This window comes from Engystomops pustulosus, chromosome 11 (genome assembly GCF_040894005.1).
Source record: "Engystomops pustulosus chromosome 11, aEngPut4.maternal, whole genome shotgun sequence".
NCBI lineage: Eukaryota > Metazoa > Chordata > Amphibia > Anura > Leptodactylidae > Engystomops > Engystomops pustulosus.
In genome coordinates this window covers 11,226,857-11,254,409 of record NC_092421.1, presented here as the reverse complement: position 1 = coordinate 11,254,409, position 27,553 = coordinate 11,226,857, and the positions used below count along the sequence as shown (strand labels likewise).

At 44.8% G+C, this 27,553-nt stretch overlaps 2 protein-coding genes across 4 annotated transcripts; one reads left to right on the top strand and one right to left on the bottom strand.

Annotated features, from left to right (window-relative positions):
* Positions 1–256: 256 nt before the first annotated feature.
* LOC140106111 (gastrula zinc finger protein XlCGF66.1-like) lies at positions 257–27,553 on the top strand. Of its 2 annotated transcripts, none has more exons than XM_072130352.1 (5): positions 257–757; positions 20,949–21,077; positions 21,924–22,106; positions 22,200–22,326; positions 25,243–27,553. In XM_072130352.1, exons 2-5 carry the CDS (start codon positions 21,006–21,008, stop codon positions 26,223–26,225), a joined length of 1,365 nt encoding a protein of 454 aa, XP_071986453.1. In that variant the 5' UTR covers positions 257–757; positions 20,949–21,005; the 3' UTR covers positions 26,226–27,553. The 2 variants fall into 2 exon arrangements, with proteins under 2 accessions (XP_071986453.1, XP_071986452.1); XM_072130351.1 differs by lacking the exon at positions 257–757 and adding an exon at positions 16,979–17,172.
* On the bottom strand, positions 9,520–16,929 carry LOC140106045 (uncharacterized). Of its 2 annotated transcripts, none has more exons than XM_072130222.1 (4): positions 16,704–16,929; positions 15,298–15,404; positions 14,954–15,023; positions 9,520–14,386 (listed from the first exon to the last, which is right to left on the bottom strand). In XM_072130222.1, the coding sequence occupies exons 3-4, from the start codon at positions 14,985–14,987 to the stop codon at positions 12,309–12,311; spliced, it is 2,112 nt and encodes a 703-aa protein (XP_071986323.1). In that variant the 5' UTR covers positions 14,988–15,023; positions 15,298–15,404; positions 16,704–16,929; the 3' UTR covers positions 9,520–12,308. The 2 variants fall into 2 exon arrangements, with proteins under 2 accessions (XP_071986323.1, XP_071986324.1); XM_072130223.1 differs by having other exon boundaries at positions 15,298–15,401.

Here is a 27,553-nt window from a genome sequence, read left to right as displayed (position 1 = left end):
GCTGGGGGTCCCTATATGTGGGGGAGGGGGGCATCTGTCTGAGGGTTCCTGCCTGAGGGGGATGATGTGGCTGGGGGTTCCTGTCTGAGGGGGGCATGTGACTGGGCTGGAGGGTCTTTGTCTGGGGGGGGGGCATGTGACTGGGCTGGAGGGTCTTTGTCTGGGGGGGGGGGGCATGTGACTGGGCTGGAGGGTCTTTGTCTGTGGGGGGGGGGCATGTGGCTGGGCTGATGGGGCTATCTGTCTGGTTTGGGGAGCTTGCCTGTTGAGACTGCATTTTCTAATGGGGGGTTCTCCTTTTTTCTTCCTTGCTATTCAAAAAACAAGTCGTCAGTCCCCAATCTAGTGCGGGAGGCTACGCGGTGAGTAGTGCGGGAGGCTACGCGGTGAGTAGTGCGGGAGGCTACGCGGTGAGTAGTGCGGGAGGCTACGCGGTGAGTAGTGCGGGAGGCTACGCGGTGAGTAGTGCGGGAGGCTACGCGGTGAGTAGTGCGGGAGGCTACGCGGTGAGTAGTGCGGGAGGCTACGCGGTGAGTAGTGCGGGAGGCTACGCGGTGAGTAGTGCGGGAGGCTACGCGGTGAGTAGTGCGGGAGGCTACGCGGTGAGTAGCCAGCCACCAGCTGTGAGATGGAAGGCGCGGCCTGTGCTCCGTGCCCAAGGAGAGAGCTTCCTGTGCAGGCCATGAGGAAGGGAGGAGGGAGTCTGGAACCAGAGATGGTTCTTCCCTGGACTCAGTACATGACTGCAGGGAACCAGGTAAGCTGATTGTAATGATCATAGTATAAAGATGATAAGAAAGCAACAAAATTATCAAAAAGGCAGATTTAGAAAGAACATGTAATGGGCTTATAGAACCTGTCATGTAAAAATGATCTCTGTGATTACAGGTTTCCTTTTCTGTCAGTGTGTCAAAGGCGGATCTTGCTATGGGTGGAATGGACACCTGCCCGGTGCCCCCGATTCACATAAAGACGCTTATGCTATGAAAGCACACCTACTATCGGCTTACTGACTATCCTCACATGCTCGCTCCTTACCTCCAGGGTGGATGGCAGCCTTTTTCATTTATTCCATTTATTCCCCCCCCCCCCCTGACAGCGTCATGATGTCATTGCGTGTTCCACCGTGGTACCCCAGCAGAGAGAAGACTGGAGCAGAGGTGAGTGGTGAGTTTTCTTTCCTGTAGGCCTCTGTGCTCAATTGCAGAACGGTTTTGTGGGGGAGGGGGGTTATTTACAAGACCCTTCTATAGCCCCTATCAACTACAGTGGGTCCTGTGCCTATGGGCTACAAGGGGGACATTGTTACTGCCTACTACGCAGATTACCTTCCTTATACAACTATGGTGGGAGTGTTATGTTTTATGATGGTTGCAATAGCTAAAATTTTTGTCATGGCTGAAAAAGCTGATACAGGGGCGCCAGTTATAATCAGATAATGAAAGCGATTCCTCTGATCAGACATCTTCTGAAGTCCAGAATAGCGTATAACAGTGAGAAAGTTTAGTCCAGCATCGGAGTAGAAAAAAGTTTGTCGTTAATCCATAATTAAAACTCCACTTTTATTTGAAAAAATCCTTTAAAAACATTAGAGACGTCTCATGGCATGGCAAGTCTGACGCGTTTCGGACTGCTTTAGTCCTTAGTCATAGCCTAATAATTTGCTCTTGCACAGAGTATTTAAGCATGCTGTCTACTAAACGGAAGTACACGCCCAGGTTTGCACATTATAGTTTAAACAATAACACAATCAAATGTTATCCACATATCAGTAAATGTATAGCAGATCGTTTCTATAGTTTAGACCTAAGGGATAACGTGTTTTTAAAATCAATATCCAGAATGCTTCCCGTGATTTTAACGCCTTGGTCCAATCCCCTCCTCTTTTGGGGCGGAACACTCGTTCTATGGGAATGATTTTTAATTGCGAAGTGTCTCCTTCGTGAACTTCATGCAAATGTTTGGAGAGCCCTGATATATTGGTTTGTGTTACATTATTATGTCTTTTGGCTGCCGATATATGTTCTGCAATTCTTATTTTCAACTTTCTTGTCGTACAGCCAAGCATCCCGTGCAGCCAAGCATCCCGTGCAGCCAAGCATCCCGTGCAGCCAAGCATCCCGTGCAGCCAAGCATCCCGTGCAGCCAAGCATCCCGTGCAGCCAAGCATCCCGTGCAGCCAAGCATCCCGTGCAGCCAAGCATCCCGTGCATGTGGCTAAATATATTACATGGTCACTGTTGTAGTTGACATGAGATTTTATGGGATATTGTTTAGAAGTAGCTGTGGAAGTAGAAATTGTGGTTTTCTGTAAACTAATACATAAGTTACAGCGGGTCCCTCCACATTTTGCACTACCTTTGTATTTTAACCATGTTTCTTGTGTTTGTCTTTGTGTGACAAATAAATTCGGGAGATAATAAATTGCCTAGACTGGATGCATTTCTAGACACAAATCTTATGCCTTTATCTAATATCTGACACAATTTTTCATCTTGGTATAGAATCGGTAAATGCTTTTTTACAGTGCGTATGACCTGTTCATATTGTCTACTGTATGTTGTACTAAATGTTATCACCTCATTATTTTTTGCATCAGATTTCTTCTTTCTGTTATAGAAGTATTCTGCTCTTGATTTGGCACTAACATCTGTCTCTATTCTTTTTAAATGTTTTTTGTTGTACCCCCGATCTTGTAATCGTTTTGATATATTCGTGGCTGCGTTGGTGTACATTATGTCATTGGAGCAAATGCGTTTCGCTCTTATGTATTCACCTTTTGGGAGGTTGCGGATTACATGTGATGGATGACAACTAGATGCATGTAAAAGAGTATTACCCGATATAGATTTTCTGTACAGGTTTGTGTGAACGCATTGTTTAAGAATATCTCCTGTTAATGTAATGTCCAAAAAAGAAATAGAAGTTTTGGAACAAGAAAATGTAAACTTCAAATTAAATGAATTTTGATTGAGATAATGTACAAATTTCTGTATGCTGTCTGATGTACCTGACCATATGAGTAGACAGTCGTCTATGTAACGTCCATACCAAATTATTTGAGATGAAAAGGGATTGTTGGTAATATATATATATATGTACTTCTTCAAACCAGGACATGTATAAGTTGGCTAACGTGGGGGAGAATTTAGCCCCCATAGGGCAACCCTGTTTTTGGAAATAAAAAAACCCATCAAAATTGAAAAAATTATTTTTGAGCAGAAAAAGTAAAACATCCGATATATAATTAATGAGATCCATTGTAAAAGTGCTGTATTTTCTCAAATGATGTTTTGTGGCTTGTATTGCCAGTCTGTGAGGAATACATGTATATAATGCTACTACATCACATGTGGTCCAGATGTAATTTTCTTTCCATTGTAGCTTATCCATAGCATGTAAGGCTTCAAATGTATTCTTGATATAGCCCGGTGTTCTTTTCACAAACGGTTGTAAGATATTATCCAACCAAGCCGCTATTTTCTCTGTTATTGAACCTACCCCAGATATAATAGGTCTCAGGGGTGGAGGAAAAACATTCTTTTGAGTTTTTGGGAATGTTAGGATACTCAGGTATCATGTTGTCTATTGTTTTTTGTGAGAAAATATTTAAATATACACCTTCTTGTAGTATTCTTTCCAGTTGTGTTTTTATATCATTGGTTGGATCTTTCTGTACTGGATTGTATACTTCATGATCTTGTAGCATATCAAGCATTTCTTTCTTGTAGAGATCTTTATTCATAACGGTTATTGTTCCCCCCCCTTATCTGATGCGCGTATTATTATGTGGGGATTGACTTGAAGTTCCTTTAATGCTTGTTTTTCCTGAGAAGTAAGATTGTTTCGTTTTGTGTCTGTTTGTTGTTCATGTAATCGAGCCAGGTCATTTTCCACATTATGCTGGAACTGGTCCATTATGCTTGCTCTAGAATTCACAGGATACATTTGAAGCCTTACATGCTATGGATAAGCTACAATGGAAAGAAAATTACATCTGGACCACATGTGATGTAGTAGCATTATATACATGTATTCCTCACAGACTGGCAATACAAGCCACAAAACATCATTTGAGAAAATACAGCACTTTTACAATGGATCTCATTAATTATATATCGGATGTTTTACTTTTTCTGCTCAAAAATAATTTTTTCAATTTTTGATGGGTTTTTTTATTTCCAAAAACAGGGTTGCCCTATGGGGGCTAAATTCTCCCCCACGTTAGCCAACTTGTACATGTCCTGGTTTGAAGAAGTACATATATATATATTACCAACAATCCCTTTTCATCTCAAATAATTTGGTATGGACGTTACATAGACGACTGTCTACTCATATGGTCAGGTACATCAGACAGCATACAGAAATTTGTACATTATCTCAATCAAAATTCATTTAATTTGAAGTTTACATTTTCTTGTTCCAAAACTTCTATTTCTTTTTTGGACATTACATTAACAGGAGATATTCTTAAACAATGCGTTTACACAAACCTGTACAGAAAATCTATATCAGGTAATACTCTTTTACATGCATCTAGTTGTCATCCATCACATGTAATCCGCAACCTCCCAAAAGGTGAATACATAAGAGCGAAACGCATTTGCTCCAATGACATAATGTACACCAACGCAGCCACGAATATATCAAAACGATTACAAGATCGGGGGTACAACAAAAAACATTTAAAAAGAATAGAGACAGATGTTAGTGCCAAATCAAGAGCAGAATACTTCTATAACAGAAAGAAGAAATCTGATGCAAAAAATAATGAGGTGATAACATTTAGTACAACATACAGTAGACAATATGAACAGGTCATACGCACTGTAAAAAAGCATTTACCGATTCTATACCAAGATGAAAAATTGTGTCAGATATTAGATAAAGGCATAAGATTTGTGTCTAGAAATGCATCCAGTCTAGGCAATTTATTATCTCCCGAATTTATTTGTCACACAAAGACAAACACAAGAAACATGGTTAAAATACAAAGGTAGTGCAAAATGTGGAGGGACCCGCTGTAACTTATGTATTAGTTTACAGAAAACCACAATTTTTACTTCCACAGCTACTTCTAAACAATATCCCATAAAATCTCATGTCAACTACAACAGTGACCATGTAATATATTTAGCCACATGCACGGGATGCTTGGCTGTACGGGATGCTTGGCTGCACGGGATGCTTGGCTGCACGGGATGCTTGGCTGCACGGGATGCTTGGCTGCACGGGATGCTTGGCTGCACGGGATGCTTGGCTGCACGGGATGCTTGGCTGCACGGGATGCTTGGCTGCACGGGATGCTTGGCTGCACGGGATGCTTGGCTGCACGGGATGCTTGGCTGCACGGGATGCTTGGCTGCACGGGATGCTTGGCTGCACGGGATGCTTGGCTGTACGACAAGAAAGTTGAAAATAAGAATTGCAGAACATATATCGGCAGCCAAAAGACATAATAATGTAACACAAACCAATATATCAGGGCTCTCCAAACATTTGCATGAAGTTCACGAAGGAGACACTTCACAATTAAAAATCATTCCCATAGAACGAGTGTTCCGCCCCAAAAGAGGAGGGGATTGGACCAAGGCGTTAAAATCACGGGAAGCATTCTGGATATTGATTTTAAAAACACGTTATCCCTTAGGTCTAAACTATAGAAACGATCTGCTATACATTTACTGATATGTGGATAACATTTGATTGTGTTATTGTTTAAACTATAATGTGCAAACCTGGGCGTGTACTTCCGTTTAGTAGACAGCATGCTTAAATACTCTGTGCAAGAGCAAATTATTAGGCTACGACTAAGGACTAAAGCAGTCCGAAACGCGTCAGACTTGCCATGCCATGAGACGTCTCTAATGTTTTTAGAGGATTTTTTCAAATAAAAGTGGAGTTTTAATTATGGATTAACGACAAACTTTTTTCTACTCCGATGCTGGACTAAACTTTCTCACTGTTATATCTTCTGAAGTCACCGTATTTATAGTAAGTGCTGGTACTGCCCATGACCTCACAATTCTGTAGCATCTCCTGTGCTTTATTATCTTCTCTTGTGAGGATGAGCTACATCTGGAGACAACTTATACTACATATAGTGATCATCCAGGATAACCCGGTGATGCATCCGGTGCAGTTTAGGGCTGTCATCTCACTCTTATCTACAATATTTTTCGGACTATAAGGCGCACAAAAAATCCTTTGATTTTCTCAGAAATCAAACGTGCGCCTTATATATGAACCGCACTTACAGACAACAGCTGCCTTGTACTGTGCACAGGTCTGCCACCTGCTGGTCATTCATCCTTATACTCAGGTGCGCCTTATAATCCGGTGCACCTTATATATGATCCAAGACGTTTTAGCAGGCATAAATTGATGGTGCACCTTATAGTCTGAAAAGTACTGTATGTAGTATTTGTAGTTCTTGGTTCTGGTCACTTTAGTTTTTAGCCACTTGAGGAGAGGAACAGAGACCAGCGGTAAGCGAAAGCCCTTCCGCTTCGCCCGAATTTCCATAAACTTGCAGTCACACAATGTTGCCTTCTGTTATGCTAACATCACTAATATCAGCGTAACTCAAAATTGATGGTGGTGGGGCCATAGTATATATGCTGCTCGGGTCCATGGAATATTTATGTCCGTCTTTTACCCAGATATGAACGTCTGTTGTAGTTTTAGAAATTTCTTCCTAGTGATCCAGTAACTTGTCAATTAAGGACGCCTCAGGATTGGAAGACTGGAAGAGACATATATATATATATATATATATATATATATATATATATATATATATCCCTGTCATAAGATTGTAGCTGACCCTCACCTGAAGAAGTTTAATCCCCCTCCCCTATATTGGTCATGTGCTTTACTAGAGGAAGTGGGTCACCCAGGCATATGGCTATAGTAACAATGGTTTTCCGAATTTTAAAGGTTATAACTATTTATTGAGCTCCAGATTTTATAGCTATGCTCTATTTAACCTATTTTATAAATTGTATTGGTTATTTGTTATCTTGATTTTATTAAAGCACAGATGAAATTTTTTTTTTTCAAATAAAGTTGTTGTTTTGCCTTTTTTTTTTTTGTTATGGTTTGGTGTATTTGAGCATTATAATCCTTTGTGCAACAAAAGCACTATCAGTTTTCTCTTACTGTTCCTAGACAATATGGCATCTTCATATCATATACATTGTCCTTAAAAAGACCTCTGTTCCTGTACATATTCCAGGGTGTGCCCATCAGCCCGAAGCGATGCGCTCTGCCACATTAATTCGCCCCAAGTCCAAGGAGGGTGCTGGTCTTCCAGACCTAAAAATGTACCATCGGGCCTCCGTACTCATGAGACTCTTGGACCGGCATTTTCACTCCACGTCTAAACAATGGGTGTCCTTAGAACAGGCTTACTCTCCAGCTCTACTAAAGCTCCAACCATAGATTTCCCCAGAGTCTGTCTCTCCCATTCCCCCTCAGGCTACCCTTGTGAAAGACTCCTTGCGGCTATGGAGGTCCCTGATCTCTAGAGGGACCTTATCCTGGCAGTTTAGCCCCCCCCCCCCCCCCACACTAATATTTCCTGGCTTCCCTCCTACAGTCATGGCCAAAAATTTTGAGAATGACACAAATATTATATTGTCACATGATCTGTTGCCCTCTGGTTTGTCAGATGTTTTTATCACATACAGAAATACAAGTGCAATCATATTATGGGGAGCAGAAGCTTTTATTGTCAGGTAGGAGGAGTTACTGCAGCGAGTCAGTATCTGCAGGACCTCTCCTTCTTCTTCAGGACCTCTGCAATTCTCCCCGGCAGCTCTCACTCACCTCCTGGACCCAATCCTGACTGATAGCCGTCCATCCCTGCACTATCACTGCTGCATTCTGTCACAATTTGTTTGTTTTTGTTTGTCCTCCGTCTCTTGATGATTGACCACAAGTTCTCAATGGGATAAGATCTGGGGAGTTTCCAGGCCATGGACCCAAAATCTCTATGTTTTGTTCCCTGAGCCATTTAGTTCTCACCTTTGCTTTATGGCAGGTGCTCCATCATGCTGGAGAAGGCTCTGCTCATCACCATCTGCTCCTGGAGGGTTGGGAGAAGTTGCTCTTGGAGGACATTCTGGTCCCATTCTTTATTCATGGAGGTGTTTTTAGGCAAGACTGTGAGAGAACCGATTCCCTTGGCTGAGAAGCCACCCCACACATGAATGGCTGCAGGAGGCTTTACAGGTGGCATGAGACAAGATTGGTTTCAAAAACAGATTGGCAGCACTCCAAATACCTCTACACGTTGGCTCCATTAAAATTCTTCTTTATTTAGATAACCGCACACATTTCGAATGGACAGTACAATGTTCTACGCATTTCAATGCAACAGCGTCTTAGTCATGATCCTATGACGCTGTCGTGTCGAAACGCGTAGATCATTGTACTGTCCATTCTAAATGTGTGCGGTTATCTAAATAAAGAAGAATTTTAATGGAGCCAACGTGTAGAGGTATTTCTGAAACTATTTTGATCCGGAGGTCGAGGATCTAAGGAGCGTGCAGCATTCACACGTAATTACCGACTAAAAAAAGGACTTATGTGATTGGGTGAGCAGACAATTTTTTTCATTTCTTGTTTCCATGACACAAGACTGGTGGTATCGCTCACCTTGTCTTCTCCCAACAAGCTGTTTTCCAGATGTTCCAAACAATCGGAAAGGAGATTCATCAGAGAAAATGACTTTCCCCCAGTCCTCAGCAGTCACTCCCTGCACCTCCTGCAGAATATCAGTCTGTCCCTGATGGTTCCTGGAGAGAGGTGGCTTCTTTGCTGCCCTCCTGGACACCAGGCCTTGCTCCAGGAGTCTCCGCAGTGTCACAGTGCGTGCAGATGCCTCACACCTGCTGCTGCCATTCCTGAGCTCTGCGATGCTGGGAGCCCCATCCCCAAGCTGAAACACTTTTAAGAGACGGTCCTGGCGCTTGCTGGTCCTTCTTGGGCGCCCTGGAACCTTTTTGGCAACAATGGAACCTCTCTCCTTGATGATGCGATAGATTGGTGACTGAGTTGCAATCTTTCTAGCTGCGATACTCTTCCCTGTTAGGCCAGTTTTGTGCAGTGCAATGATGACTGCATGTGTTTCTTTAGAGATAACCATGGTTAACATGAGAGAAACAATGATGCCAAGCACCAGCCTCCTATTATAGTGTCCAGTGGTGTGATTCTTACTTAATCCTGACGGATTGATCTCCAGCCCTGTCCTCATCAGCCCCCACACCTGTGTTACTGGAGACATCACTGACACCATGTTAGCTGCTCCTTTTAAGGCGCCTGCAATGAAGTTGAAATGTGTTTTGGGGAAAAAAGTTAATTTTCTAGGCAAATATTGATTTTGCAATTAATTGCTGTAAAGCTGATCCCTCTTTATAACATTCTGGAGTAAATGCAAATTGCCATTATAAAACCTGATACATTTGTATCATTCTCAAAACTTTTGGCCATGACTGTAGAAGGGAGGCCTGTGATGTTAGTGGCAGCTCAAGGATCAGGCTGGGACACTTGCAAAACCCACTGGCCAAAATTTATTAAGAGAAGGGCACACTATCCAGCGCCAGATTTATAAATAGTGTCGGCACTATTCACAAGACTGGTGCATGGTGACGTCTGCGCGCATTTTGACAGGAGTGCGACACATTTCTGTCAGACTCCCGTCATAAATATGGTGCACGTTGTGCACCCGAACGCCCATTCTGTCGGACAGTTTTGTGTCGGTGCCACAATAGTGTTGTAAAAGCTTCTTAAATAGATGTGTAGGCATTTTGCACATGTATTTAAAAGCAATATCTGACAGTATAGCCCATTAACAATGTAGGCCACTGTGTTTATTAGGCAGTAGTTTAAAGGGGCATCAAAAGTGGCTACAGATGGTAACTGGTCCTCCACTGATAATCACCAGCAGTTGGTGGAGAATCCGTTATATAGCAATACAGTTCTAAACCAACAGGAATAGCAGAGCAGGCAAGATAGCTGTATACGGTGATTTTACATAGGATTTGTAACAATGTGTCAGTGGCACATTGTTACAGATCTCCAGCTCTTAATGTCCCTAGCGCACCATCATGGTGAACGATCGTTGCTCCCCGATGAAGTCACTGGGAGCAACAATCTCATCCAAGATGGCGTTTTTAAAAACACAATGAAAAGACTGCTAGAGAGGGGCTTATTAGGGACCAATGGTGACCAAGCAGCGGTCCAGGCAGCAGCCGCTTCTCCAGTGAGGGCTCATCTCCGCAGTGGTTATGATATTATAAGGAAACAAAAACATTTTGTTATAAATGTGTCATCGCCCTCTCCTTGGCTCTTTCTGGTCCCATAAAATTTACATTGATGTTAATGGGGTTTTTTTACTGACTTTTTTCAAACCTCTGTAAACCTTAGCTGTAAAATTTGGGTGATCTGTTTAGCCTTTATGGAATAATAAAAACTCTCAATTTTGGTCATTCCACCAAAATAACTTCATAAATAACACATCTGCTTTATTTTGCCTGGGTTTTTGTGTCCTCTCACTTTTCTAGGATGTTAGGAGGCTTCAAACTTTTGAGGGACCTGCTCACCTTTAAGTGACTATGAGAGGCCTAAATAATAGTAAATCCCCATAAATTACCACATTATAGAAACACAACCTCTCAATGTATGGAAAGCCTACTTTTAGGAAGTCTGTTAAAGGGAACCTGTCAGCAGGAGCCCTTTTTGTGGCTCCCCCTTGTCCCCAGAGAGAATAGTGAGCACAAGAGTTTTTATAGTATAACTGACTTTTTCCCCCAAAAAAAAGCTAAGTTGGATGGTGGTAACCTGCTGTACTAGCACACAGCCGGCCATAGAAGGGTTATCAGATTTGGGTTGTCACATTGAACAGGATATAAATTTTTTTTTTTTTTTTTTGCAATAAAGCTGGATGTGTGTGTGTAAGCTAAAGCAATCTGTACCGCTGCATTTATCACCAAATTTTGCACAGCCGCTCTCTGTGACTCATGGAACATCATAGACTCTGTTTGGAGACTAAATTTTCATCCTGCGCTTTTCAAAATACACTTATTAACCACCATATACAATATAAAACATTGTATTTTAATGTATATACCTTATATACACGAGTATAAGCCTAGTTTTTCAGCACAAAAAATGTGCTGAAAAACCCAAACTCGGCTTATACTTGAGTCAAAAAAATAAATATATCTAAACTCACCTTTCCGGCGACCCCTGTATATCTTCTGTGCGATCTGTCCGGCAGTGGCGGCAGGCTATATACACTGGGGCAGGGTCTGGCAGGCTATATACACTGGGGCAGGGTCTGGCAGGCTGGCTATATACACTGGGGCAGGGTCTGGCAGGCTGGCTATATACACTGGGGCAGGGTCTGGCAGGCTGGCTATATACACTGGGGCAGGGTCTGGCAGGCTGGCTATATACACTGGGGCAGGGTCTGGCAGGCTGGCTATATACACTGGGGCAGGGTCTGGCAGGCTGGCTATATACACTGGGGTGGCTGTGACCAATGCATTTCCCACCCTCGGCTTATACTCGAGTCAATAGGTTTTCCCAGTATTTTGTGGTAAAATTAGGGGCCTCGGCTTATACTCGGGTCGGCTTATACTCGAGTATATACAGTAGATGTAGTATCCCCGTGGTCGTACCGATCCAAATGTGTCAGTTGGGGAATGAAAGTCATAAAATACAAGCCCACTAGAAAATGTTGCGAATGCTTTTTTTTTTTTCTCCAATTTGCATTTTTTCCCCACACTTTCCAGTGCACGGCCTGGAATATTAAATACTGTCAATACTAAGTGCAATTTGTTAAGCAAAAAAACAAGCCCTCACACAGTGGGATGGAAAAATTAAAAAAGTAAAGAAAGAGGTCCGCCCGCTGTTTGCAAAGAAAAACAAGATATGAACTTGGCCTAGAGGAGTCTTCCAGGTAAAAGTGACTGAAACGTAGTCTTTTACTTTCATTAAAAATGGGTCAGAGGAGCGATATTCATAACTATATCGTACATTTTGTAATTAAGTTGGGGCAAAAACCAAAGAACTTTTAACCCCATTAAGGTCATCGGTAAAGTCCAGCAGTTTTATTTCTCTGGGTGTCTCCGAGTTGATGCTTGGAATAGTACATAGAGATGAGTGGACCCGATGGTTAGGTGTGGTTGCCTGACATATTACTGGATTGGCAGCTAGCCATGGCTATGATTGGCCAGGGGAACCGCTCATCTGTAATAGTATGATTTGTCCATTGTAGAAAAAGAAATATTCTTGCATTATCTGTGTATCATCATATGCTCAATAAGAGCAGCTTTCTCTCGAAATTGTTCACCACAAGTAGAACACGAAAAAGTCTCTTTCCCCGGACTAGTCTGATACCCCTCAAGCTGTGTCTCCCCATCAGGACAAGACTTCTCCAAGCCATGAACTTGCTTATGTTTAGTAAAGTTGGAGCTTAACCCAAAAGATTTTCCACAATCTGGACAGGAGAATGTTTTTTCTCCAGAGTGAAACCGCAGAGTGGACTCAAATTTTTTCCCGCACTCTCGACAACTGAACGGGTTGTGTCCGGCGTGAGTTGACTGATGTACGAGAAGGTCTTTGTACTGTTTGAAAGACTGGTTACACTCAGAACACGAATAGGTATTATCCACTTTGTGAAGTCTTTCATGCCTAAGAAGTTGCGCTTTTTGCGAAAAACCTTTCCCACATTCAGAGCAAGAAAAGGGCTTCTCTGCCGAGTGGTTGGCTAGGTGCCTGATAAGTTGGGTGTAGTGAACAAAGAGCTCCCCGCACTCACTGCACGAGTATGGCTTCTCCCCGGTATGGACTCGCTGGTGTTTGATGAGATTTGAACTGGTGCTGAAATACTTTCCACACTGAGTACAATGGAAGGGCTTCTCCCCGGTGTGGATTCTCTGGTGGATCGTGAGAGTCGTTTTCCTATTAAAGCTTTTCCCACATTCTGTACACACATATGGCTTCTCCCCTGTGTGACTCATAAGGTGGATAGCCAGGTGGACATATTGGTTAAAACATTTGCCACATTCGGAACATATAAAAGGCTTCTCACCTGTGTGAGTCCTTTCATGTATAAGAAGCTGAGACTGGTAGGAAAAGCACTTACCACAATGAGAACACACATGGGTCTTCTTCACCTTGTGAAGGGAGAGATGTTCTTCTAAGTCTGGCTTAGTCATAAAACATGACTCGCACTCCGGACACTTAAAGGTAACTTCTAAGGACTGAGGGGTCTGGTGGTAGGCTGGAACAGACCCACAACTATTCGGACTGTTGTCATATTTCGTTAAGCCAATCTCTGTTTTCAAATGCTGGACATTAACGTTCACCACGGTTTTTTCTATGTCTTTACAAAGGTTTGGGGCATCTGCTTCATCACAGGAGTCCGTTTTCTCTTGTTCGTATCTTGAAGAGGTGTTTCGTGCCTGATCTGTATATTTTGTGTTCTTGAGAGGCCCTTCCACATACAATACTGGTTCATCCTTAGTAGGAGCAGGTGTAAAGTGCTGTGTATGCTCGGAGGGAGCACATATTTCATGGTGTCCGAGGTCTCTGTCACATGTATCTAGTTCCTTCTTCACATGAGTAGAGTGATATGCACGCATGATATGGTCTGTCAGAGTATACATGATGGTGTCTTTATCACAGGAGTCTGCTTCCTCCTTAATAGCGGCAGATGGACAGTTTGTAAGATTCTGTGATACAACTTCTTCATTCATGTAAGGGTACAGTGATGTACGGGGTGTAGGTGCATGTGAATTAGTGCCTGATAAGTGCCCATCTTCATGTGTTTGTTGTTCCTGCTTAATACGAGTACATTGATAATGTGCACAGTCAGTAAGTGAACCCATATTGCGGTTTGTTACAATTCTGTCACCCAGTTCCTCCTTTAAATAGGTGAGTGAATACTGTTGTGTATGGTAATGAGGACTTGCCAAGTGCCCTCCATTGTAGGAGTTTGCTTCTTGGTCGGAGTCTGTGTGGCTTCCTCCGTCACATAAGACTGGTTCCTCCTTTACGCAGGTAGACGTGTGGACTTTTGGTGCATAACTGGTGGAGTCGGCCTGGTGCTCATCACAAACATCTGGCTCCTCCTTCACATAAGTAGATGTATACTGACCTATAGGTCCTGCGGGTTTATACTTATGTGAAGAGATGAGATTTTCCTCATCATAGGAGATTGCTTCTTCCTTTACGTGAGTTGTGGGATAATGTTGTGTGTGACAGGTGGGAACAAACGTGTCAGCGCCACCAAGATCTCCCCCACTACGGCAAACAGGCTCCTCTTTGATATAAGTGACTTGATATTCAATAACAGAATCCTTAAGTCCACCTGTTGGGAAAAGTGAAGAAAGGACAATTACAGCTATGAGTTTCCAAGTGGAGGGAACAAATATTCAGACCTCTTTACCACTAAAAATGTATGGGCATAGGTGCTCAATTGTGCCCGAACAAATTTGAAAAGTTTTTTTTTTTTATGGGCAACCCCCATTTAAGGAACCATACACTGCTCCCACTGATCTCCATGGAGAGCATAGACGTCATGTTTAAGTTTATCGCTCAGTCGACCTCAGACATTTGGATGATATGTCAGAAATTTTATGAAAACATAAGTACAATTCAACATCCTTCCACTTCTGATATGAGGATTCCCAGCAATAATGTTTCTATATGTGACCACCTGGTCAGTGATTGGCTGTAGTGGTCCCACGTCATTGCTGGGACTAGTAAGTCGATACCTGCGGATAGCCGGCATCCTCCAAGCAGGAGTGGCAGAGCATCAATGAATGAAGTATTCTAAACAAAGTTTAAAAGTTTTTTGGGGGGGGGCTAGAGACGGCCATATGACAAGGTTGAGCAATATAAAACATGCAGGGTGTTGGACAGTGGAATATCTTACATAGCGATCTAAAAGACTGATGATTTTCCATCATGGCATCCTCCTCCTCACGTCCTAAGCAACCGCTACCCTGCATAAAGGAAAAACACATCATAGGAATCAGACATCCACAATGACACATCATCCCTTGTGCTAAGGCTCATTCAGAGGGGCGTGTCTGTTGCGAGTTCACAAAAATGCGGATGTGTGATATCTGTTGTTTTTTGGGGGGGGGGGCGGATCCATTGACTTCTATTAAGGTAGCAGACCCATAGCATTCAATGGTTCAGTATGCCATCCTCAAAAAAAACAGGTAGTGTACTGAATGAGTCCATATTGAATAATTTCCCAGCAGAAGCTCTCACCTCATCGCTCAGCAGCTCCAGATCTTCTGACCACCGTACCTCTCAGACCCAGGCAAGATCTGCCCTGGTCACCCATAAATAAAGCCGAGTGTGACACCAGACTCCTGCTAAATACAGAGAAATATTTCATATTTAATATGTCTGGAGTAAAGTATATCCCCAACAACACACAGTGCTAATGACTAAAGATAAAAGGGATTGTTTTTCAAGTTTTCTCTCGTGACCTGGACACATTACCCCATTGGCGGCCGCTGTCTCCCTAGGCCAATCACTGGCATGGCTAGAAGGTAGGGTCGTCAATTTGCTGGATTGGCTGCCCAGCTGTATCCAATCCGGCAATATGTCCGGATCGTGCGGGATGAACCCGAACCCTGAATTACAGATGAACAGACCAGATGTTCCCGTTTAGGGTTCACCTGTGTGAACCAGAGGAAAATGCCTGGTCATGCAGCCCAACCCCCAAACTGGAATGTCGGTTCCCCTCATCTCTACCCCAGCCTGAGCTTAAAGGGGTTGTCCGAGTTTAAAAAAAAAATAAAATATATGTGGCCAGGAGCAGGCTGCCTAAAACAATAAAGCTTTACTTACCTCCGGTGCCCTCCGGTATCCAGCGCTGCTGTCGCTCCAGTCCGGGCGCCATGTAAACAAACATGGCCGCCGGTGCAGCGCTGGACTCAGCTTCCGGGAGGCACCGGGAGGTAAGTATAGCTTTATTGTTTTAGTCAGCCCGCTCCCGGCCACATATAGTTTTTTTTTGAAAACTCGGACAACCCCTTTAAACTTTGGGTCCACTCATCCCCAAGCAGGACATCCACCACAAGTTGATGCGAGGCATCAAGTTTTTGGACAACAAAATAAGTGTGGCTTAGTTTTAGGGCGCGTTCACACGTTGCGTTTTTCATTGCTTTTGAAACACATTACAACAGCTGAAGAGTGGCGATTTGCCTAATTACATTACTGTTAACATTTCCTTTTACAAAACGCATTGTAAATGTGATGTTAACGCATGTGTTAACGTAGTAATGCATGCATTTTGTTAACATATGCATTAACAAATGTAAACAGTAATGCAATTAAGCAAATCACCTCTCAGCTGTTGTAATGCGTTTCAAATGCAATGAAAACGCTACAAAAATGTAACGTGTTCACGCGTCCTTAAAGATCGGTACTGATTATTATTGAGCGGTTTGTAACTCCAATTTATTGACGTCAGATGACCCCTGTCCATGGCCGCTACAGGGGACAAATAACCACCAGCACCGGAGCAAGAGAATAAGGCAGCCTGGATCCCAGGGACACAGACACCTACCTACCTACCTACCTCCAGCATGGAATAAGGAGGATACTGGCCACATACACACAGTCTCCCATAGACATACAAGGTTCTGATGGAGGAGTCCTCTCACCTGTGCTGGACCATCAGTAAGATGTTTAAGTCAAATCCTTGGAATAACCCTCTACAAGTGTATTCAGACACTGCGGTTTAGGTGGCGACTCTGCAGTATCCGCATAGCACGGGCAGGAGGAGATTTACCGGCAGGTGCGGGCCCCACACACGACTCTCGCCTCCAGGACAGTCCGGCCCCGGAACTCCCTGTCAGAGTGACGTTTCCAGGGGATGCGGCCACACGCCGGAAGTAGCATGTCCTACACACAAGTCGTCCCTGAGCACACCCTGAACACCGTAGAGTGGAGACCGCCAGGATACCGAGCCTCTGGGGAAGAGGAGGACTTACAGTCACTGATACTGGTACCGGAGAAGTCCCGGGAAATCTGCCATCTTACCGTAGCCCTATTTCCATAGTGTGGGTCAAAGGTCAGAACCAGCGCTGACTGCTTCCGGGGTAACCTCCGCTCCTGTTCTGCGGAGAACAGGTCAGTCATAGAGGATGATATATACAGTGTGTGATATAATGTGTGATGTGTCCACTGTGTGTGTGTAATGTGTCTACCTCCTCTGTGTGTGATGTGTCTACCTCCTCTGTGTGTGTGATGTGTCTACCTCCTCTGTGTATGTGATGTGTCTACCTCCTCTGTGTGTGTGATGTGTCTACCTCCTCTGTGTGTGTGATGTGTCTACCTCCTGTGTGTGATGTGTCTACCTCCTGTGTGTGTGATGTGTCTACCTCCTGTGTGTGTGATGTGTCTACCTCCTCTGTGCGTGTGATGTGTCTACCTCCTGTGTGTGTGTGATGTGTCTACCTCCTCTGTGTGTGTGTGATGTGTCTACCTCCTCTGTGTGTGTGTGATGTGTCTACCTCCTCTGTGTGTGATGTGTCTACCTCCTCTGTGTGTGTGATGTGTCTACCTCCTCTGTGTGTGATGTGTCTACCTCCTGTGTGTGTGATGTGTCTACCTCCTCTGTGTGTGTGTGATGTGTCTACCTCCTGTGTGTGTGATGTGTCTACCTCCTGTGTGTGTGATGTGTCTACCTCCTGTGTGTGTGTGATGTGTCTACCTCCTGTGTGTGTGTGATGTGTCTACCTCCTGTGTGTGTGATGTGTCTACCTCCTGTGTGTGTGTGTGATGTGTCTACCTCCTGTGTGTGTGTGTGATGTGTCTACCTCCTCTGTGCGTGTGATGTGTCTACCTCCTCTGTGCGTGTGATGTGTCTACCTCCTGTGTGTGTGTGATGTGTCTACCTCCTGTGTGTGTGTGATGTGTCTACCTCCTCTGTGTGTGTGATGTGTCTACCTCCTCTGTGCGTGTGATGTGTCTACCTCCTCTGTGCGTGTGATGTGTCTACCTCCTGTGTGTGTGTGATGTGTCTACCTCCTGTGTGTGTGTGATGTGTCTACCTCCTGTGTGTGTGTGATGTGTCTACCTCCTCTGTGTGTGTGATGTGTCTACCTCCTCTGTGCGTGTGATGTGTCTACCTCCTCTGTGCGTGTGATGTGTCTACCTCCTCTGTGCGTGTGATGTGTCTACCTCCTGTGTGCGTGTGATGTGTCTACCTCCTGTGTGTGTGTGATGTGTCTACCTCCTGTGTGTGTGTGATGTGTCTACCTCCTCTGTGCGTGTGATGTGTCTACCTCCTCTGTGCGTGTGATGTGTCTACCTCCTCTGTGCGTGTGATGTGTCTACCTCCTCTGTGCGTGTGATGTGTCTACCTCCTCTGTGCGTGTGATGTGTCTACCTCCTATGTGCGTGTGATGTGTCTACCTCCTCTGTGTGTGTGATGTGTCTACCTCCTCTGTGTGTGTGATGTGTCTACCTCCTGTGTGTGTGATGTGTCTACCTCCTCTGTGTGTGTGATGTGTCTACCTCCTCTGTGTGTGTGATGTGTCTACCTCCTCTGTGTGTGTGATGTGTCTACCTCCTCTGTGTGTGTGATGTGTCTACCTCCTCTGTGTGTGTGATGTGTCTACCTCCTCTGTGTGTGTGATGTGTCTACCTCCTCTGTGTGTGTGATGTGTCTACCTCCTCTGTGTGTGTGATGTGTCTACCTCCTCTGTGTGTGTGATGTGTCTACCTCCTCTGTGTGTGTGATGTGTCTACCTCCTCTGTGTGTGTGATGTGTCTACCTCCTCTGTGTGTGTGTGATGTGTCTACCTCCTCTGTGTGTGTGTGATGTGTCTACCTCCTCTGTGTGTGTGATGTGTCTACCTCCTCTGTGTGTGTGATGTGTCTACCTCCTCTGTGTGTGATGTGTCTACCTCCTCTGTGTATGTGATGTGTCTACCTCCTCTGTGTATGTGATGTGTCTACCTCCTCTGTGTGTGTGATGTGTCTACCTCCTCTGTGTGTGTGATGTGTCTACCTCCTGTGTGCGTGTGATGTGTCTACCTCCTGTGTGCGTGTGATGTGTCTACCTCCTGTGTGCGTGTGATGTGTCTACCTCCTGTGTGCGTGTGATGTGTCTACCTCCTGTGTGCGTGTGATGTGTCTACCTCCTGTGTGCGTGTGATGTGTCTACCTCCTGTGTGCGTGTGATGTGTCTACCTCCTGTGTGCGTGTGATGTGTCTACCTCCTGTGTGTGTGATGTGTCTACCTCCTGTGTGTGTGATGTGTCTACCTCCTGTGTGCGTGTGATGTGTCTACCTCCTGTGTGCGTGTGATGTGTCTATCTCCTCTGTGCGTGTGATGTGTCTACCTCCTCTGTGCGTGTGATGTGTCTACCTCCTCTGTGCGTGTGATGTGTCTACCTCCTCTGTGCGTGTGATGTGTCTACCTCCTCTGTGTGTGTGATGTGTCTACCTCCTCTGTGTGTGTGATGTGTCTACCTCCTCTGTGTGTGTGATGTGTCTACCTCCTGTGTGTGTGATGTGTCTACCTCCTGTGTGCGTGTGATGTGTCTATCTCCTCTGTGCGTGTGATGTGTCTACCTCCTCTGTGCGTGTGATGTGTCTACCTCCTCTGTGCGTGTGATGTGTCTACCTCCTCTGTGCGTGTGATGTGTCTACCTCCTCTGTGTGTGTGATGTGTCTACCTCCTCTGTGTGTGTGATGTGTCTACCTCCTCTGTGTGTGTGATGTGTCTACCTCCTGTGTGTGTGATGTGTCTACCTCCTGTGTGTGTGATGTGTCTACCTCCTGTGTGTGTGATGTGTCTACCTCCTGTGTGTGTGATGTGTCTACCTCCTGTGTGTGTGATGTGTCTACCTCCTGTGTGTGTGATGTGTCTACCTCCTGTGTGTGTGTGATGTTGTGTCTACCTCCTCTGTGTGTGTGATGTGTCTACCTCCTGTGTGTGTGTGATGTGTCTACCTCCTGTGTGTGTGTGATGTGTCTACCTCCTGTGTGTGTGTGATGTGTCTACCTCTGTGTGTGATGTGTCTACCTCCTCTGTGTGTGTGATGTGTCTACCTCCTCTGTGTGTGTGATGTGTCTACCTCCTGTGTGTGTGTGATGTGTCTACCTCCTCTGTGCGTGTGATGTGTCTACCTCCTCTGTGTGTGTGATGTGTCTACCTCCTCTGTGCGTGTGATGTGTCTACCTCCTCTGTGTGTGTGATGTGTCTACCTCCTCTGTGTGTGATGTGTGTGATGGCAGCAAACAGCTAGCATTTGATGAGCAGTGCCGCTCCATTGTGTATCTTGATGCAGGATGTTCTCAGACTGAAGTGGTGACTGAGGTTGTAGTATGACATCTTATAGAGTCATCAGCAGGTTGTAGCAGAGACACTGGAAGTCCTATTAGTGGACGTCCCTTTCCCACATCCCACACTTCACTGAGGAAGCAAATGCCACATGACTCCAGGCAGATTTATGCGAGGCACCAAGTGTCCCGTCAGACCGTTCCATTTCCATCAGTGTGCTCTGCTTGCCGGACCCCCCAGGCACAGGTGTCTTTCCAGGGAGCATCTACACTGGACGGGGACCAGTGGCCTCAGTGCTGTTCATACTCAGATATGTTGATTCAGCCTGAGCAGAAATGATGGCTGCCTGTGATGTTGGAGACATGAAGTATAGCGCTGCGCTACAGCTACTGTTGTCACAAGATGAACCAGCCGTGGCCGCAAAAGAGCTGTAGTATGGCCATGATGCTTTATTCTCTGTAGAGAGGGGAGGGACGAGCATTTACACCACCAAAGCTGCCACCGCCTGGCATTATGTAACGACCGCTTTCCTGCAGCTGTTTCATCATGGAGACCTCTCTCCTGAAGCTTAATGCTGGGAAGTATTCACATTTCTTTCTTTATATTACTGCAGGTGGTCAACTTCTGGACCTGACCCTTGTGAGGAGGGGATCTCACTAACTCCTCGAAGATGGACAGAGGTCAGGTCCCTGAGAGAATCCTAAACCTCACCCTGGAGATCATCTACCTTTTAACTGGAGAGGTGATTATTCAGGAGATTCGGAAACAATGCCTGACCCCATAACATCAATACTCATGACCTGTTATTACAAATTTTATTGTGGGGGGGATCCCCTTATCAGCTGAGTCATTGAGCATGAAGTTTATAACCTGGCACACATCTCACAAACATGCAAGGCCCATAGGACAGGTTATTAACGTGAACATTTCTTTACACCTTTAAAATTACAATATGGGTGGCAGCTGTAACAATAGCAACCATGGCTTCCGGAGGAAGGTTTAGTGCTGTGACCTCCCTCCTGCTTAAAGGGAACCCGTCAGTTAAAATAAATCACACTAACAAAATATATATTTAAAAACAGCAGTACAACTATGCCTGAAAAGTTCTGCTGTCTGTTCATAAAGTTGACTAATCAGCTATGAAAATGACCCCATGTAAGTCCGATCATCATCTTTCCCTGAGTCCAGCATATGCATGTTCTTCCAACTCAGCCCCACCTCCAGTTTCCTGTTTGACAAGGGAAATGCTTTATTTTCATCCCAGTTGAGCTACCTCAATCCCTCCTCTCTGGAGGAGGGGATATGGGGACACGGCTTAAAGGAATTGACCTTGCTCACATGGGGTCATCTAGATGGCGAGTCAACCTTACAAATCAACAGAGGATGTTTTCAGGCATTGAGAGGAACAGTATAGGGATAGTTCTACTGCTGTATAACGGAAGTTTTCAAAGACATAAATCTCTTTAAATAACACTGTTTTCTGGGCTGTGCTGATAAAGGCTGCCAGGTCCAGCAGTGGTGATAGGAGAGTCTTGTAGACCGGTTCTAGGTATAATAGTCGCCCTATTCGTTTTTATTTTTTTGAAAGGATTATATTGTTGTGAAGAAGTCCTCGGACCAGACTGTAGATACTACAGTTGCCAATGATTTTGAACACAGAACCCCAAGCTCAATGGCAATGCATCCTCCTCACTCACTGAACCAAGAGAGGAACAGCGAGCAGAAGATCCTGGAGCTCACCAATAAGATCATTGAGCTTCTGACTGGAGAGGTGAGGGCCGCTGAGAATGCCGGGAATTTTATACATTGTCTGATTCATAATAAATGATTTATGGCAGCCATATCCTCTTCTTTGCGGTGTCAGGTTCCGAGAGGGGATGAAGACGTCTCCTTAAATTTTACTGTCGAGGAATGGGAACGTTTAGGTCGTGATCCCGTTAGTAACATGGACATGATGATTATGGAGAACCACCAAACTTTAAGTTCACTCAGTAAGTCTCTTATCGGCTAACCCCTCCCTCCTTGCCGAGGCTGACACGGCTAACCCCTCCCTCCTTGCCGAGGCTGACGCGGCTAACCCCTCCCTCCTTGCCGAGGCTGACGCGGCTAACCCCTCCTTCCTTGCCGAGGCTGACGCATCAAGACCGGCCGGCCTGACCTCACCGCTCAGACCTGGCAACCTGTTTTCTGTGTAACAAATTATACCTTCTAGTGACTGTAATTAATATTCAATCACCAATCATGGGTGTTACCGATGGGACTTCCACATCCGCATGATCCGCTATTCATACTTAAGCCTTAAAGAGAACCTGTCAGACAAATTAGCTGCCAAAACTAAACTGCAAAAGTATTCACCCTCCCTTGAACTTTTCTACTTTTTGCCACATTTCAGGCTTCAAACATAAAAATATAAAATTGTAAATTTTTGGTGAAGAATCAACAACAAGTGGGACACAAGTGTGAAGTGGAATGAAATGTATTGGAATTTGAAAACTTTTGTAAAAATCAAAAAACAAAAAATTGGGGTGTAATTATTCGGCCCCTTTACTTTCCCTCCAGAAGTTCCGTCTCTGATCTCTGACTGATCCAATGTCGTCCTGAATGACTGATATGAATATAATCCCCCTGTGTGTTACCAGGTCTCCGTATAATTCCCCTGCTCTGTGATATCTCAGGTTCTGCATCATGAAGGATCACACCGGGCAGGTCCTGATACTCATGTGGAGAAGTATAAAGCCGGATTTGGATACAAAAAGATTTCAAACTTTAAACCTCCCCGGGAGCCGAGTGCAAGCGTCATATTGTAAAGGAAGGAGGATCAGACCCTCCAAATCTACCGAGACCCGACCGTCCCTCTAACCTTCATCTCACACAAGGAGAAGACTGATCAGAGATGCCGCCAAGAGATTGTGACGAAAACGTGATGTTTTGGATCCCTGAGGGGTACACAAGGTCAATTAATTATTCTTCTATAGACACTTCCAGAACGCACGGGTTCTGAGAGGCGCAGGAAGTGATTTAGAGTTGTCCACACAACTTCCGGATACGGCACAATGAAAAATCACAGCCCTGAATGGCTATAAGACCCCTCTCACTAGCCGCAGTGAGACAGAATATTATCAACCTAATGAAGCTGCCACCAGTTCTCCTTTAATATAAGCCCAGTCCGTATCTGGATTATATAGGGTGAGGAACCAACCCGGTAACGTGTATAAACCGAGACTCGGACGTGGGGATTCGTGGATCAAGATAAAAGCACAACAGACGTTATATTTTATATTTAATTGCCTTAATTACAGATTAGACAAACAGTACACATAATAAATATATATATACAGTTAAGCAGGGTAGGAAATACATGGTATCCGTTTCCCAAGAAGACAATGATCCCAAACTTAAAGCAAAATCAACAAAGGAAGGTTCACAAATAAATGTATCAAGGTATAAGAAAGGCCGAGTCCCATCCAGACCTGAATCCAATCGAGAATCTGTGGAAAGAGCTGAAAATTGCTGCTCACAGACGCTTCATCCACCCTCCTGGAGCTCCCGCTCTTCTCCAAGGAAGAAGGGGAAGAATTTCAGTCTCTTCATGTGCAAAACTGATAGAGACCTGATTTTGTTCCATTTCACAATTGTGTCCCACTTGTTGAATCTTCACCAAAAAAATGACAATTTTATATCTTTACTGCATGTTTGAAGCCTGAAATGTGGTAAACGGTAGAAAAGTTCAAGGGGGTCTAAAAAATTTGCAAGGCAATGTATTTTTATAAACTACCATTAGAAGGCATTGCTCATATCTCTACATTGTCCTCTGTACATGCTGTAAACTTAAACAATCAGGTCCTAAAGCTGTATGCAAATGACCTGAGATGGTTGCTATGAGTCATTATCATATTCATTGGTCCCGGTTATTCATGTGTCGGGCACAGCCACACCCCCCAGTGCTTGACTGACAGCCTGTATGAGACTCTTGGCCACCTGCAGCCTGTGTGTATGAGATACTCCTATACACATGACTGACAGCCTGTATAATGATGTGACACTCCTGGTGCTGACGCCTCCTGCAGCCTGTGTATATTAGATAATCATTTACAAATGACTGACAGCCTATATAATAATGTGACACTGCTTGTGCTGGCGCCCCGCTGCAGCCTGTGTGTATGAGATTCCCCTATACACATGCCTGCATCCTGTATAATGATGTGACACTTCTGGTACTGGGGGCCATACAGCCTGTTTGTGTATGAGATACTCCTATACACATGGTTGCATCCTGTATAATGATGTGACACTTCTGATGCTGGCGCCCCCTACAGCCTGTGTGTATGAGATACTCCTATACACATGACTGACAGCCTTTCTAATAATGTGACACATCTGGTGTTTGCGCCTCTGCAGCCTGTGTGTATGAGATACACCTATACACATTGTTGCATCCTGTATAATGATGTGACACTCCTCGCGCTGGCCCCTCCATGTTCTTCCTAGTGCTGTCGCCCCCTCCTGCATCCTGTGCGTAAGAGATACTCCTATACATGTGGCTGCATCCTGTAGTAGCTGGAACAGCCTGACATGCTGTTATTCCTATACACTTCTTGTGTAGCTAATGTCTGTGTCTCTCACACAAGCATCAATGCTTTACTATACATAACACACAGACATGATCAGGAGGAGAGAGGAGGGGTAACAGGGGTAACATCTCTTTCTCCTCATTTACATAATAAAGATAGGATGTCCCTTCCGGAATAGAAATACTGGTTTGGCTTTAATCCCATACCATGTAAATAGGTTTCCTGACAGTCATGCTTGATGGTAAGGGGGCTGCCTTACAAGGTAGCTAAGAGGCAATGTTTTCCTTATTTCCAGTCCCAGATTTAAAAATGCCTTTAATTATGTCTCGTCCACAGATCTGAGCGAGTCCCTGGACAAGATGGTTTCTGAAAGTAAAAGCATCAATCCCATGAGACTTTATCCAAGCATCTGTAAGTCTCGGAAGAGGAAGGGGCAGCCGGTTCGATATGTTGCAGATAACTCTGCCTCCTGTGAAGATGATAATCTTGTCAGCTCTGATACAAGCACAGAACAAGCACAAGATGAAAACACGTCCGTGAATATGGAAACCACTAAAGTGTACATGCGCTCAGAGCACACGCAGACAGACTTCCCGATAACTCACGTTAAAGATGAGGCCGAGGCTGGAGCTAGAGACTTTGTTCGCATTGACTTTGATTCGGTCTTTATGGGCAACCAGACATCGACACCGCAGGAAACTAACCGCAAACTTTATGACTGTGCTCTGTGTGGGAAAACATTTACCAGCAAGTCGGGTATTGTCAAACACCAGAGAATGCACTCGGGAAGAGTCGTCTCCTGCCCAGATTGTGGGAAGGACTTCACTTGTAACTCTGAGCTGGTGGCCCACCAGAGGACGCACACGGGGGAGAAACCATTCCCTTGCCCTTCCTGTGGGAAATGTTTCTCCACCAACACAAACCTGGTAGCGCACCAGAGAATCCACACTGGGGAGAGGCCGTACTCCTGTACCGAGTGCGGCAAGTGTTTTACAAGCAGCTCAGACCTTGTCAAGCATCAGATAATCCACACGGGGGAGAAACCATTTTGTTGTCCTGACTGTGGAAAAGGTTTTACCAGCAAGTCCAACCTTGTTAAACACCAGCGAATCCACACGGGAGAAAGACCTTTCCTGTGCGCTGAATGTGGCAAGGGCTTCGCGATCAAGTCTAATCTCATCAAGCATCAAGTTGTCCACACCGGTGAGAAGCCGTATCCGTGCCCCGATTGTGGCAAGTGCTTCTCCAATCAGTCCAACGTAGCAAAACATCAAAGGACTCACTATGGCTTAAAGAGGATTCCCACCACAGCTGAGTGATGTTTTGGCATCATCCTCACACGTCAGCAGACAACCTTATGGTACTAGAGACGATTGTTTCTTCCGGTTTTCTTGTTGCGTCTTGGTTTTAACACAGTTGCCTGATTTTGTTATTTGTCCAAGCGATCTTAGCCCCCACTGCCTGTTCTTTCTGGTTGGACATACTTTTTGTTCCTTTAGACTATCATAAGATAGATCTTGGGGGGTTCAGAGCCCACTATTGTTCTAGCCAGTGAGGGTGAACCTTTTTATAGGGCAAGTGCCTAAATTCCAACCAAAACCCACTGCATAGTGCCAACACGGCAATGTAAGCAGTAAGTTATCTCTACTTGTTCTGCCACAACTTTCAGTCTCTTGAGAACACCGATACCATTGGAAAAAGGAGGGCAGATGTGGACTGTCATTGGAGATTGTCCCTAGGGTTCCGCTTTGCAGGAAGAGTCATGGGGCCAGCAGGAGGACCTCCAAAAGTAATTCGACCGTCTCCACGGTTTCACTTTTTCTGCGCTCCCAAGCACCCAAGAAAGTGTTGCTTTAAAATGGTGCTGAAAGTGAAATTCCTCTTGTCTGGTGAACTCTGTGCTGGGGTGACGGCCTGGGTGCCCACAGAGAGGATTGCCACCAGTGTTCTAGCATGACTTCTTCTCGTGGTCTTCATACTTTCCTGCAGAAGTCCAGTATTTCGCGGCCTTTGCTAATCTCAACACGTCAAACTCGTTGAGGAATAGTGGGAGGTTCTGCAGCAGCTGTAGTAGGCTTTAATGTCTATTACACAGTCACATGAACCTTATTTGCCAAATCACAATTTCTGTTATGTTTCTGCTACTATGGTGCCAAAAACACTCTTCTTTCGATATGAAGACCGCACAGTCCAACCAGGATTGCTAGGATTCCCACGTAGAAAGAATGATGCCCGTTCTTTTATCTATAACAAGTTCTCACCTTTTTCCAGGATCGGTAATAAGTGTCTGATCTGTGGGGCTCGAATGCTGGGACCTCTAGTGGTTGTGACGACAGGAGCTGGGGACCTTAGGAATGAGGTGGTGATAGAGCAGGAGTCCTTCCGCTCCATTCATCTCTATAGAACTTCCCAAGAGATGCCAAGTAGTGCAGATGCCTGTGATCTCCTAGAGATGAACACTTCTTTCAGATGGGACAACGTTGGACCCCATTCAGGGGTCACAAAAGTAGAACTTTTACATATCAGAGATTTATCCCCAGTCCTGTGCATAAATCAGGACAAAATCCCCTTAATGTGTTAATTACATAGTGTATACTGCTGCAGTTTAATAAAGTCCTCCCTTCTGTGTCTTTCTTATATTTGAAAA

Bases quoted from the DNA above. Each gene is read 5' to 3' on its own strand.
- LOC140106045 (XM_072130222.1), bottom strand. From the start codon at position 14,987: ATGATGGAAAATCATCAGTCTTTTAGATCGCTAT. The intron at 14,387-14,953 runs GTAAGATATTCC...TTTTCCCAACAG, and splicing joins TCAGTCTTTTAGATCGCTAT to GTGGACTTAAGGATTCTGTT.
- LOC140106111 (XM_072130352.1), top strand. From the start codon at position 21,006: ATGGACAGAGGTCAGGTCCCTGAGAGAATCCTAAACCTCACCCTGGAG. The intron at 22,107-22,199 runs GTGAGGGCCGCT...TTGCGGTGTCAG, and splicing joins TTGAGCTTCTGACTGGAGAG to GTTCCGAGAGGGGATGAAGA. The intron at 22,327-25,242 runs GTAAGTCTCTTA...TCTCGTCCACAG, and splicing joins CCAAACTTTAAGTTCACTCA to ATCTGAGCGAGTCCCTGGAC.